At 51.7% G+C, this 13,569-nt stretch overlaps 1 protein-coding gene across 1 annotated transcript; it reads left to right on the forward strand.

Moving 5' to 3' along the window:
- Positions 1–3,379: 3,379 nt before the first annotated feature.
- On the forward strand, positions 3,380–12,093 carry LOC133357118 (glutamate receptor-like). The gene is made up of 5 exons (XM_061574910.1): positions 3,380–4,540; positions 5,101–5,205; positions 5,989–6,090; positions 9,708–9,890; positions 10,599–12,093. Exons 1-5 carry the CDS (start codon positions 4,334–4,336, stop codon positions 11,694–11,696), a joined length of 1,695 nt encoding a protein of 564 aa, XP_061430894.1. The 5' UTR covers positions 3,380–4,333; the 3' UTR covers positions 11,697–12,093.
- Positions 12,094–13,569: the final 1,476 nt, after the last annotated feature.

Below are 13,569 nucleotides of genomic sequence, written 5' to 3' on the forward strand. Positions count from 1 at the left end.
AATCTGGACGCAGGGAGGGCCACGTTAATAATAACGTGTTGATCTTCTTGGTTCTTTCGGTAAAGTCACGTAGAATGGAAATAATAAAATAATAAAAATAAAACATAATAAAATAATTCTCACGACGTTTCGGCCACAACGCAAGCAGCCGTCCTCAGGTGGAGAACAGGTCTGTCGAGAAGGCAGAGTCTGAAATTTTCAGACCGAAAGAACCAAGATGAATCCCTGCAGTCACGAAAGCTTTAAATCGAAAAATAACGTGTTGCTCAGCTCAGTGTGTGTCGACGTGTGTGTGTGTGTTCAGGCGGTAGTGTGGCGGTTAGCGCTGCGCTGTGCTACGGAGCCTTGCGACCCGAGTTCGATTCCCGCTCACGGCCAACACCGGTGACGATTATCTGAACCGGTCCCGGGCCTCCCCTAGGTCGACTCAGCCTCAAATAAGTACCTGGCGCGGTGCATAAACATTACCACTGGGGAGACAAAGGCGGTCGGGCGTGGTGCTGGCCACCCACCCCCTCGTGTGCCATGCCGGCCTTCATAGGTGCTCGTTAACAGCACTTTCCCCAAAAGTCTGTTAAGGCTATACAGGGGATCTTTGTCTTTGCCTTTGTTTTGTTCAGGCGCTGTACTTTGGGATGATCGCGAGTCCTTACAACTGGATCATATCCCTCAAGGTGCGTGGCTTTGCGCGAGAGGAAGTAATGTCACGGAGAGAAACGCAAACATCAACACTGAAGTGCAGGGTTTCCAGATCTGCAGTCATCACGACCCACCACGTTTACCAATTTACTCGCACATTCACCACCGCTTCCCCACCACACCTCGCCTCGCTACTCTCGCCTTGCACTGAAGCTCACGGTAGAACCCCACGCAGCAGCGTCACTCAAAATCTGCTTTGGACATCAAGGTCTCGAAGCATTACAGCCTCATGTCGATATACACTACACTATACACTACCCTACGATACACTATACACTACACTACACACTACATTATACACAATACACTACACTATACACTACGCTACTATACACTACACTATACAGGACTGTACACTACACTATACACTACACTACTGTACACTACACTATACACTACACTATACACTACACTATACACTACGCTATACACTACACTATACACTATTGTACACTACACTATTGTACACTACACTATTGTACACTACACTATACACTACACTATACACTACACTATACACTACACTATACACTACACTATACACTACTGTACACTACACTATACACTACACTACACACTATGCTCCTATACACTACACTATACAGGACTCTACACTACACTATACACTATTGTACACTATACTACTGTACACTACACTATACACTACGCTACTGTTACAGCCTCACGTTGGTTCTCTGCCGTCGGCCCCTCGGTGTGGTACTCACTATATCCCTTTGCTCATCCGCAACATCAAGTTCACTCTGACTTTCATGAAACATCTAAAGGCCTCTTTCTATCTGTTTCATCAGGTCTTTCGAGCAGCCCTGAACATGGCTCCACGCCTCTCAGTTATTGACTTGTCTGCAAAATCTAGCGCGTTATAAATGTCATCATTATTATTCGTATAAAAATTAACTCGTTTCACGCTGCACGCGCCCGATGATTGTTGAACACACCCGATGTGACGCGCTAAGCGATCCATGGTGTTGCACGTGCACACCGGGGATCTAAATCTTCTATCAATTCGGCTCCATGAACTCAGACGGGGTTAAATGCTAAGCACGCCACGTGGGGCATTCTCGAACGCCGAGGGTTACACTGCCCCGCGAGAGAGACCGGAATGGATTCTCCGACTAAACACGTCGCGCACAGAGCACAATTGGGATAAAACTGGATTTAACAAACAAACAAAAACATTGGCGAATCGATCTCGGCGCCTTGCTACATGACATCCCGCATTTGTTCGCAAACACCTGCGACACGGTTGTATAGAGAACTTCCGCTCAAGTGAACGAGTGCGACTCTGTCCATGCAACCCATACCGTGGTTCACATCGTAACCCCACACGGAGTCTGTAGCTCATCTTCTTGGTGCTTTCGGTAAAGTCACGTAGAAGGGAAGTAATAAAATAATAAAAATAAAACATAATATTATTTTTTTATTATTTTATTACTTCCCTTCTACGTGACTTTACCGAAAGAACCAAGAAGATGAATCCCTGCAGTCACGAAAGCTTGAAATCGAAATTTAATTATGTTTTATTTTTATTATTTTATTACTTCCCTTCTACGTGACTTTACCGAAAGAACCAAGAAGATGAATCCCTGCAGTCACGAAAGCTTGAAATCGAAATTTAATTATGTTTTTTTTTATTTTTTTATTACTTCCCTTCTACGTGACTTTACCGAAAGAACCAAGAAGATGAATCCCTGCAGTCACGAAAGCTTTAAATCGAAGTCTGTAGCTCCTTCAACGGAGGAGGATGAGCGACACCGACTCTCTCTGCTGATGCCCTCCTATCGCGGCTCACAGCAGCAGACCTCGATATTGGCATTCAGGTCCTCGACACAACGCTGCTGCCATTATGCGCAAGAATAGAATTGCTTTGAGTGAAACTGCAAATGGGAAATCAATAACCACTCATGCTTGAGATGAAACAAACGTGTACTCTCACAAAAATAAACTACAATTTACTTGAAAAATATATATATACACATGAAGGTGTGTATATATTTGTTTTCTTTATCGGCCAAAATTCATTGCAAATAAAGTGAAACCTTAGCCATAGAATTGGCAGATTTATCAGTTACACGCGCATTACTTGTCTACATGATCCCCTTTCACCTCAATGGCTTCACGCCATCGAGAAGCGAGAGCGGTGTCTTCCTCGCCAGTGGGGCGTTACTTTTTGGGCGATCTCCCTCGTAACACGGCAACTGCTCGCGTACGCGGTGGTGTTCACACGTTTTCGAGATAAACGCGGTTCTCCCACCGTTATAACACGCACCGTTATAGCGCATAATACGCAGTTATAACGCGGAACGCGCACCGTTATAACGCGGCTTCTGAGCCGTCGACGACGAACTACTTTCTTGAGCTGCGCGGCTGAGCGGTACGATAACAGTACGTGGAATGACACAGTACGCGGCGTGACACAGTACGTGGAATGACACAGTACGCGGCGTGACACAGTACATGGAATGACACAGTACGTGGCGTGACACAGTACCGCGGCGTGCCCTCGAGTTATTTGTCCCGCCATCTCACTGCGTTGCGCATACGGTTCACCGTACCTCGCCAAACGTTACCGTCACTTTATTTGTGGGGAGGGGGGGGAAATCGGTTTCGCCGAGAACGCGGCAGTCATTGCAGTAACGTACACTCCTGTCACGTCGTGTCATCGGCTATCCCTCGCACATCGATTCGCTGGATTCTTTGTGGGATCGACAAGATTCTGCCTCAGCTCGGGCACATGCACGCGTGCGTGTGCCTCTTAGAAAGAGTGGTGTGGGTGGAACTGGATCAGTAAGTGAGCTGCAGCCTGCCGGTTCCACCGGCCCCGGCCATTCCTCTTCCTTCAAACCCTCCTTCATCGGTTGTGTAACGCTCTGTGGAAGCTACCTGGCCTGTCGCTCCACACAAAGCTTCAGGTCTTCTCGGCCACGGTCATGCCCTCCCTTCTCTATGCTTGCGAAACGTGGATGCCCCTTAAAGGAACATCTTAGAAATATTTAGGCTGGCCTGCCTACGATCTATCCTGGGTTTAACCAGGCTGGATTGTATGAGGAGCTCACAAATAATTGTAAAATCTGGAAAAAGTCCCATCGGTGAGCTCCTCCGGCAGGCAAGGCTGCGTTGGCTAGGTCATGTTGCCCGCATGCCCAGCCACCGCATGCATAAACAGCTTTTGTTCGGCCGGATCGAGGGGGCTAAACGGGCGCGGCACGGGCTAGAGAAGAGATAGAGTGATGTGGTACAGGAGGACGTGGAGCTGAGTGGACTTGCCGATGACTGGTACCAGCGGTGTCAAGATCGGCCTCAGTGGAGGAGGCTCGTGAAGGATGCTACTGGGCAGTTGGAGGCAGTTGCCCTCCAACAACAACGGAGGGCAGAGGAGCAATGCTCACAACCGGGTGGCTAAAACACACCACGTTGGCATAGTAGGGGGCCCAAGTGGTGCATTTGCCAGTCATCTCAGTCAGTCAACCAATGACACCTGCTGGGTCTATCCCTTGACCTTCCTGCCAGCGGGCGTTCGACACTTCACGTGGCCGCCGCGTTCAACGAGTCACTCTGCTGCGCGTAAGTTCTCTTCGCGGCTGCGGCGTCTCTCTTCCCGGCGCGCGCGGCTCAGATGCTGCCGCCGAGTCACCTGGGCGTGTTCGGCCTGACGGGCGTGCGCTTCTGGCTGCTGGAGCTGCTCACGAGCCGGGGCGCGTGCGGCGCCGGCGCGCCCTGCAGCGCCCTCAACACGTTCCGCGCGCTCCAGTACGACGCCGCCAACTTCGGGCGGCGGGTGGCGCACGCCGGTGGGGCCTGCTCGGCCGGAGCTGTCCTCAACGTGAGCACCCCCGACCTCGCCCCCACCCCCCGCCCCCAACCCCGCCCCCACTCCCAGAGGTCGCAACCGGGTACCCGATACCCGTACCTTATCCGATACCCGGCTACCCGGCCGGGTACGGGTACCCGTTTGCGACCCTGGTGCGGCCGGGTACAAGTAAGGAATCAAAACCCGTTTGCGACCTCTGCCCACTCCCCAATCACCTTCCCCTTTTCTAACCGATTCCAACCGTCCTCCCTGTCAATCATCCTCCGTTTCCCGCTCTTTCCATTTTTGAGTTTCTCCTCCAATCCCTTCAATTCCCTGCCTCTAACCAATCCCACCTTTGAGGCCCGTTAAGTACGAATCAGAGGGCTTGTTTTTACTCTGTCCGTGTCATGCACGCCGTGTCCATAACGTCGGGTGAGTATTTTTGTTTGCGATTGAATCACTACGTATGTTGAGTTTCCTTCACACCGTACCGTAGCCCCTCATGCTAACCGGAGGTGGCAGCCTGTAGGGTCCTGACGGTCACCTCTGAGCTGCTGCTGCTGCTGCTGTTGTCGCTGTCGTTGTTGCAGACGAGCGCCGTCGGCTTGAGTGGTCTCATCGGCTTTGACAGGCAAGGATTTCGTAGAAATGGGACCTTGGTCGCGTCCGAGATGCACCACGACGGCCTGCAGCAGGTGAGCGTTGCACCAGGCCTAGAAAGCACCGCGCCATCCACAGCCCCCACCGATCCACCGCTGTTGGCCACGCCACCCCCTTGCGCGCTGTCGACCTTCGTAGGTGCTGCTCGCTACCAGCACTTTTCCTTTTCCCCAACAGTCTGTTAAGGCTATACGGGGGGGGGGGGGGCTGGGTCTTTTGAGAAGTGGTGGCAGTGTTTAGCACACTGCGGTATGAACCCTGCGACCCGAGTTCGATTTCCTGCTCGCGGCCGGATAATTATCATTGCCAATTGATCCTTATGGCGATATCCCGGGGTAACCAAATAATACAAAATGGCCGAGGCAATTAAATACTTTATTTCTCGGATACTTTTTTCGAGGGGTGTACTTCACTCTGCGACTGGGGTACTAATCAATCCGAAATCAGTGATACTCCGTGATGTCGAAACGCCAAACATCAGCATATCAAAATATTTGAATAGTCCATCGTGTCCAGCTCGTCGAGATGAGTCGATGGCTGCATCGCCGACCATCAACAGACTAAAAATTACTGCTTCACGGACATTGTGCGAGAGCCGGGGTACTACGGTACCCCGGGGTACCGCCATGAGGTTCAATGATCCGAACCAGTCCTGGGCCTTCCCTAGGTCGACCTCGCCTCAAGTGAGTGCCTGGTGCAGTGTGTGAAGGCCACCACAAGGGAGACGCTAAGGTGGTCAGGAGTGGTGCTACTCAGCACTTTCCCCAACGGTCTGTGAAGGCGACATGAGGGACCTTTGCCTGTTTGTGTGCCTGCAGGTGGGTACATGGTCTCTGAGCGAGGACAAAGGCTCCCGGACAGAAATGAAATCATCCAAGTTTTTCTTCCCACGAGATACCCTCTACATCCTCGCTCCAGAGGTAGGGTTGCCACCTGTCCTGCTTTCCCCAGGGAGTGTCCTCTTTGTTGATGAGGCTGCGCGTGTGAAATCTGCAAGTCTTCCCGGTCCGTGAAAATGTACAGATCTTGTCAGTTGTGCAATAACACGACGCTCAGTGCAGTGCCTTTACGTCCAGTCCTCCACTATTCCAGTATTTTGAGATATTCCCCTTCCCATGATACGTCCTGGTTATTTGTACCTTCGAAGGTGGTAACCCGATCCAGAGGTCCGGAGTCAACGGTCACTTTGTGGTTAAAGACCTCTTGGAGATGCAAGCGTTCCTCATGCAACCGCTTGATAGAAAAGGGTTTTCTTTTTCACTGTGACTGAAATTAGATAATCGACACAAGTTTCACGGAAACTGGCAAAACGGTGTTAAAAGTACCGACATTTCAATCACTCCCTCCTCAAGCGGGGGTGGACCAGCAGCTCACCTCCTTTGGCGGGCCCTGAATGAGAGGTTAAATTTGGACATTCCTATGACAGGGCCCATGATATCCATAGGACAACCAGGGTCATATTATCCAATAGGCACTGTGCCTAGGGCACAGCAGATATCTTCTTGAATAGATATATTTACGTAGCAAGAATAGGCACAGTATTTTTCACACAATTTAATTCTGGAAGGAGAGTAGTGCAAGGGAAACGAGTGTTGTTGTGCTACGCGCGAAACAAGCGGGTGATAGCGGCGGCAGTAACATGGGCAGTACCAACTGTCGAACATTATTAGGCCTTATTCTTAGGTTTTTTTCGGTAAAGTCACGTAGGTAAAAAAATTAAAATTAATAAAAGTAAAATAAAATAAAAATCACGACGTTACTTTTATTAATTTTATTTTTTGACCTACGTGACTTTACCGAAAAAACCTAAGAATATGAATCCTTGCAGTCACGAAAGCTTCAAATCTAGAATTATTAGGCCTATGAAACAGATGTGCCTAGGGCCTACAAGAACCTTAATCCAGCACCTGATGATGCTAGATGTAATCTCCAGTGATAAATCATGCAAATTTGTCAAAATGTTACCATGGGCTTTTCAACCTTCTCACTCTGGTTGGTTGATAAATCAGATTAATTTGCATTTTTGCCCATGACATAACAACTTTATTTGGTTGGCTCTGTCAGGTGGTGGAAGTTTTATAAAATGTAAGTTATACCTGCACGACGATCTGACATGAAAAATTACTAATTGTAAACCCTTAATTACAAGAGATTGAAAAGGCAATTTAAGGGTTTCAAGAATTGGTGAACTGACAAAACTCACAAACTCTACGTTTTTTTATACTATTTGGTTCTTTCGGTAAAGTCACGTAGGTATAAAATATAAAATAAATTAAATAACGACGTTTCGATTGCAACACAAGCAATCATCATCATGTGTTGCAATCGAAACGTCGTGATTTAATTTATTTGATATTTTATACCTACGTGACTTTACCGAAAGAGTATGGATCCCTGCAGTCACGAAAACTTCAAATCTAGAATCTACGTGATTTTCTTTCACAAGGCCGACTCTGATGAGACCCAGAAGGCTGAAGCCATCCCAAAGTTTCTTTCAACAGGTTTTAATGGATAACATTGGTTCGGAACGCCAATAGTCTGATGGACAAAAAAAACATTTTCCTTTATATTTAGCGACCTGGAGTTCTGCTTATGAATGATTGGGAGGTTGTTGGGCAGTTTCTGAGGTCAGGGTGCTAAGCCAGCGTCGCCTCCGTCCTGGGTTAAAGGCCAACAGCAGTTATATTCGAGTTACTTTGTTTCACTACATTTCTCTGACCTTGGCTATAACGGACCACTCCCAGTGGTCTGGAGTGGACACCAGTAGCCACAGTGGGGTTTTTTCCTGGAAGTGGGCAATCACTGTTTGTGGAAATCAGACAGCGTTGCATCGGGTAGGATTACCGGCGGCTCAAAGATTACCGGGGGCTCAAGGGAGAGTGTGCAGAGCAGTGGCTTCACTCGCTCCGAAATGATGGAGAAAGCACTCAATTAGTCCATTATCCCAAATCCCACACCGGTACCCTCACTCTCTCTGCTGGCAATTAACTGGATTCGGGTTTACGTGAGCTTACGGCTGTCATGAACGCACGAGCCAGAGAAGTATTTTTTGAAGGAGTGTCACGTACTCGCTCACCGATCAGACTGGTGCACATATAATCCGACAAAATTAATCGTGCACTCCGAATGCCAGTTGAATTGCACTCCATGGGAAACACCGGTTGTTTTGATTAATGTCATCCTGTCTGCCTGTGACGACTGTTAAATTATAGGCGCGCGTCCATCATTCGTGGCACGCTTTAAGGATGAGGCGTTTGGTTATCCCGGGCCCGTGACAAGGCCACCGAGAATGCGACCAGTCTCGTCAGATATCAGAAGCTAAGCAGGGTTGTTCACGTGGATTTTGTTCAACCCCACTGAGAATTCCAGAGACCGGGATAGGAGTCTCATTTGCAAAAGTAACCTGGGGCATTTAGTCCTGCCAGGAGGGGGGCAATGCTTGCTGTGAATACAGCTGTCACAATTGAGGACATTTTTCCGCGGTGCAATTTTCTTAGAATTTGAAAAATGTGTACCACGACGCTGGCACACAATGGCCGACTCATGTGACTTACATCAGGGGATACTTAACGCCCGCTGTGAAGCATACGGCACGCAGCGTTGTCATGGTTACTGCTCCCGCAGCGATGATCAGGGCAGCCGCCCGATTCTAAGCGTGAACCTCTACGAAGTTGAGTCCGCATAGCGCTTGGATAGTGGACCACTACGCGTACGCAGGTTTTCATAAACTTTGCGGGGCCTACGTGGTGGGCAGTAGAGGGCAGTGCAGAATGAAAAAACAACATTGTTGCACTGTACCTCTGTGATCCCATGCCTATGCGTCCCGCATTCACCAACCCACACTGACCGGTGTGCTGAGGTGTGGTCTCATAACCCCCACGACCTGCACAGTGTGGGGAGACCCTCATCCAGCAGTGGAGTGACAAAAGGAGCTGTGCATGGACATGCTGTGGTTTTCCCTTCTACGTGACCTTACCGAAAGAGCCAAGAATATTAACCCCTGCAGTCACGAAAGCTTTAAATTGAAAAAAAATATGCACCGATGTGTTCACTCACAGCACCCGGTTCTAACTTGAGGCCAAATCGACCTAGTGGAGGCCCAGGACCGGTTCAGATATTTGCTGTTACCCGTGGCTGGGAATCAAACTTACATTTCCATATTTGTAGCACAGTCCACGACCACCATGCCACTGCTCTCTGTACCATACAAGACAAAGATCCCCCATGTACCCATAACACATTATCGAGACAAGTCCTATGAACGAGCATTACCTATGAAGGTTTTAATGACATGAGGGGATGGGTGGCCAACACCACGCCCGGCCACCTTTGTCTCCCCAGTGCTGACGTTTACACAGTGCACCAGGTACTCATTTGAGGCTGACTTGACCAAGGTGATGGACGCCATGGACTGGGTTCAGATATTTCTGATCGTGAGTGGGAATTGAACCCTGGGTGCTGGGTTCACACCACAGTGCGCTAACCATTGCACGATCACTCCCCACGAACACACACGCACACACACACACACATGCAGGTGGCAGGCTTCGTGTCCTATGGGCAGGCCAGCGTCTCCAAGGCGTCCGGGTTCCTGGTGGACCTACTGGAACTCATCGCCGAGAAGCTGGAGTTTGAGTACCAGCTGATTCCGTACGACCGCAAGCAGCTGAGCGACGTGGCGCTCATCGCAGACATCCGACGCAGACTCCTGCTGCACGAGGTGACGCTCGGGCTGCCAACCTGCCTGGGAACACGTTGTTGCTCTTCTGAGTTCACGTGCGCTACTACCTGCGTGAAACCCCACACATCGAGCTCACGTAAAAACCCTCCTAGAACCCACGTAAAAACCCAACAGAAGCCAACATTTGTCAACTGTGGATGCAAAATACCGAATTGAAAAATGACTGCGCCTAGAGCTGAACCACTTGTTAGCGAATTGTACGCTTGGAATGACATTGACTAGAAGAACGTGTGCTTTAGAGGATATGAACAGGCTAAAGAAAGACGTAGTGACTGTGTAGAAAAGTAAGCGGACTTGGACCGGGCATGTCACTTAGGAGGAAGGGACGATGGCCGATGGTTGAGACTGTCGACAGAGTGGCAGCCAACGGAGTGCACCGCGGAGACGGAGCGCTGAAATCAGCTGGCATGCAGGTGCTCGATGGATTGTTACACCGCGGGACCGCGAGAGATGGCAACGAATTGCGGAGGCCTTCACCCTCGCAGTGGATTGATCATGGCCGACGACGATGACGACGACGATGATGGCGACGATGATGACGGCGATGATGACGACGATGATGACGACGACGATGACGATGATGATGACAACAATGATGACGACGATGACGACGATGATGATAACAATGACGATGTTGACGACGATGACGATGTTGACGGCCGCCCGACCGCCCGTGCGCGCGTGCAGGTGGACTTTGCCCTGTTCGGTTACCCGATAACGAACCAGCCAGAGGACGAGCGGCTGGCGCTGTCGCCGCCCATCCTCGAGAACGGCTACCACATCATCATGAAGGGCAAGGAGGTGAACGAGCCGCGCATCTTCCAGTTCCTGGAGCCGCTCAACACGCTGCTGTGGATCTCCATGCTGTCGGCGTGCGCAGGCATCAGCGTGGTGCTCTTCGTGCTGTCGCTGCTGCACCCCGACGAGTGGTACCACCTGGCCAAGCGCAAGCTCGTGAGCCGCGAGCAGGGCCAGAGCTTCAACCTGGTCAACAGCTTCTGGTTCGTCTTCTCGGCCATGGTGAAGCAGGGCAGCGACCCGCTGCCGCTCTCCATGGCCGGCAAGATCATCGTGTACACGTGGTGGTGCTTCGTGCTGGTCGTGTGCTCCACCTACACCGCCAACCTCGCCGCGTTCCTGACGGCCGAGGGGCAGACGAGCATCCGCTCGCTCAAGGACCTCACGAGGCAGATGGACGCTCGCTACGGCACCTACAGCGGCTACCGCATTGTGGGATTCCTCAACAGCTCGGCGCGGGACCCCTACATGACCGTGTGGCGCCACATCCGTGACAACAGGACCATGGTGGCGTCGCCCAAGAAGGGCCTCGAGCAGGCCGAGAAGGCGGGCTACATCTTCATCGGGGAGGCCTCGGCCGTCTTCACGGCCAAGAAGGACCATTGCGACCTCATCATCTCGGACCGGCGCTTCTTCCGCCACCGCCTCGCGCTGCCGTTCCCGCCGGGCTCACGGCTCGCCGCCGAGGTGTCGCGCGCCGTCACGGAACTGGAGGACTCGGGCCAGCTGGCGGAGTTGGAGCGGCAGTGGTTTGCGCAGGAGGGCCAGGAGTGCGTGGGCCTCAGCAACGAGCACCAGATCGAGATGAAGGACTTCAAGGGCGTCTTCTACTTCCTCATGATGGGCATCGCGGCGGGCTGCGGCGTCTGCTTCGTCGAGTGCCTTTGGTTCAAGCGGCGTGACGAGGAGGGGGGGGCGGCGGCGGGGGGGGCCGCGCTGCACCAGGACGGAGGCACCATCACCATCGACCAGCTGCAGTTCAAGTGACGCCGCCGAAGCGCAGCTCGGGTTGAAAGGTGAAAGGCAAAGGGGGCGCAGGCCCTGCGATCGCCTGCTCGCGCCACTGCTGGCGAAAGGGCCTCCCCCCGCTAGACGGGGCTTTGGAGGCCCCCCCCCCCTGCACGGGGTGTTCTTGGCCTCCTCTTCCGCGCTCAGCGAGGACATCTCTTGGAGGAAGCGGCATTTTTCCCGCGCTTTAACCCCACCGCACGCGGACCTGCCGATCGACTGACTGCCTGCGGCGGACCTATTTGACGCCGCTAGGTGGACAGAGGCGTGGGGGGGGAGTGGTCAGGATGGCGGTGGTGGATCTAAGAAGCCCGCACCATTCTTTCAACTGTCGCGCCGGGAGATCCGGAGTGCTAACCATGACACCACGGTAGCAGTGTCCGGCGAGTCGCGGGGGGGGTGGGGGGGGTGTGTGGAGGTGGTGTCAATTGGCAGACGACGAGGAATCGTCTGGCTCGAGTGGAGGAATGTAAATAGAGGAGCCGCGCTCGAGGTGTGAAGGGCTCGCTCCGCGAACGCCGGGATGACACGTGGATGTTCTGACGTGCTGTTTGGGGATGGTTCCAGGATGCCGCACGGTTCAACGACGATTTTTTTTTACTGTTGCCAGATGTGGGGTTTGCTGTTAGTCGGAGAGTAAGATTCGCTAAGGAGGACTGACGGGGGAATGGTGGAATCTATTGCAAGGGAACGAGCGATGAGTGTGTGGGAGGAGGCCTGGGCACTGCCCAAACGTTTAAGAAACGGAAACGGTTTGAGCGTCACACTCGCTTTGTGCGGTAGTAATAGGAGTCGATGCGTTCCAAGAGAATGGCTCGCAAAGCGGAACCGCACGAGACAGCTGATGCCGCGTAGTGCACGCAGTACACGCAGTACACGCACACAATGTCGTCCCACATCCGACCGCATAGCCGCATGTGCATACCTGTCGACCCCTTATCAGCGCCCTACCTTATTACAGACCAATTCAGACCTTATTGGTCACCCTGTGCCCTTATATATCTCAACGTTCATCCTACAAAGTCCCATCACAATGTAAAAACACAAATATATATTTTTGCCCACATTGAAATGGCTGTACGCCATATGGACCTGAAAACTCAATTTCCCTGTACAAGAATACGGGGTAAACTGTATGGGTTGCATGTGAGTGAATTAAAACCGCATAATATAGCGAATGTTGGGCATTAATAGGCTAGCCGCATATACGGCGCATAATAGCACAAAATGAACCCGCGCAGAGCGCGGGAAACCTGTAATTGGATTTACGAGGCTCCAACTCCCCATCATTAATGGTTACCTTGCGCTGGGGATTTCAATGGTGAGATGCGTACGTAAAAGTGCAGCCCTGCAACGTCTAGCTCACGCTATGGATGGCGAAAGGGCATCCGCCAGAAGGGTGCGGAGGGGGGCGGATTTATGAAACCCAGTCCAGTAGCTGCGAAATCGAACCGGCGACCTCTGGATGCTAAGTCGAGTGCACCGGCCGTTGCGTGCCGGAGTCCGAATGAATATTGCATTCACGTGTTGCATTTACAAGGCTTCGTTCCACCACCGTTACCGGGAAATTTGCGGCGAGATGTCGATAAAGTGGTTTTATTTTTTAACTGGTCCATCACGGGTCCTCCCTCGGTCATTTGGGTTTCTTTTCCAGCGTAATGGTTTCAATGACGGTGGGGTGGTTGGGTTTCCTGCAAGGCCATTCTTGGGCGCCATCACAAACCCCTGAGGGCTCAGCATCGTCTCTGCTAGCGCTGGAGGGCTCTGGGGGAAATCGCGTTTGAAGGCCACGCCCGTCCTTGACCCCAGAAGCGATGGTGGCGTTTTAACCCCTGGACTCTCCCGACGTGAT

Source organism: Lethenteron reissneri, chromosome 56 (assembly GCF_015708825.2).
Source record: "Lethenteron reissneri isolate LAM-NWPU_2019-01 chromosome 56, ASM1570882v1, whole genome shotgun sequence".
Taxonomy (NCBI): domain Eukaryota; kingdom Metazoa; phylum Chordata; class Hyperoartia; order Petromyzontiformes; family Petromyzontidae; genus Lethenteron; species Lethenteron reissneri.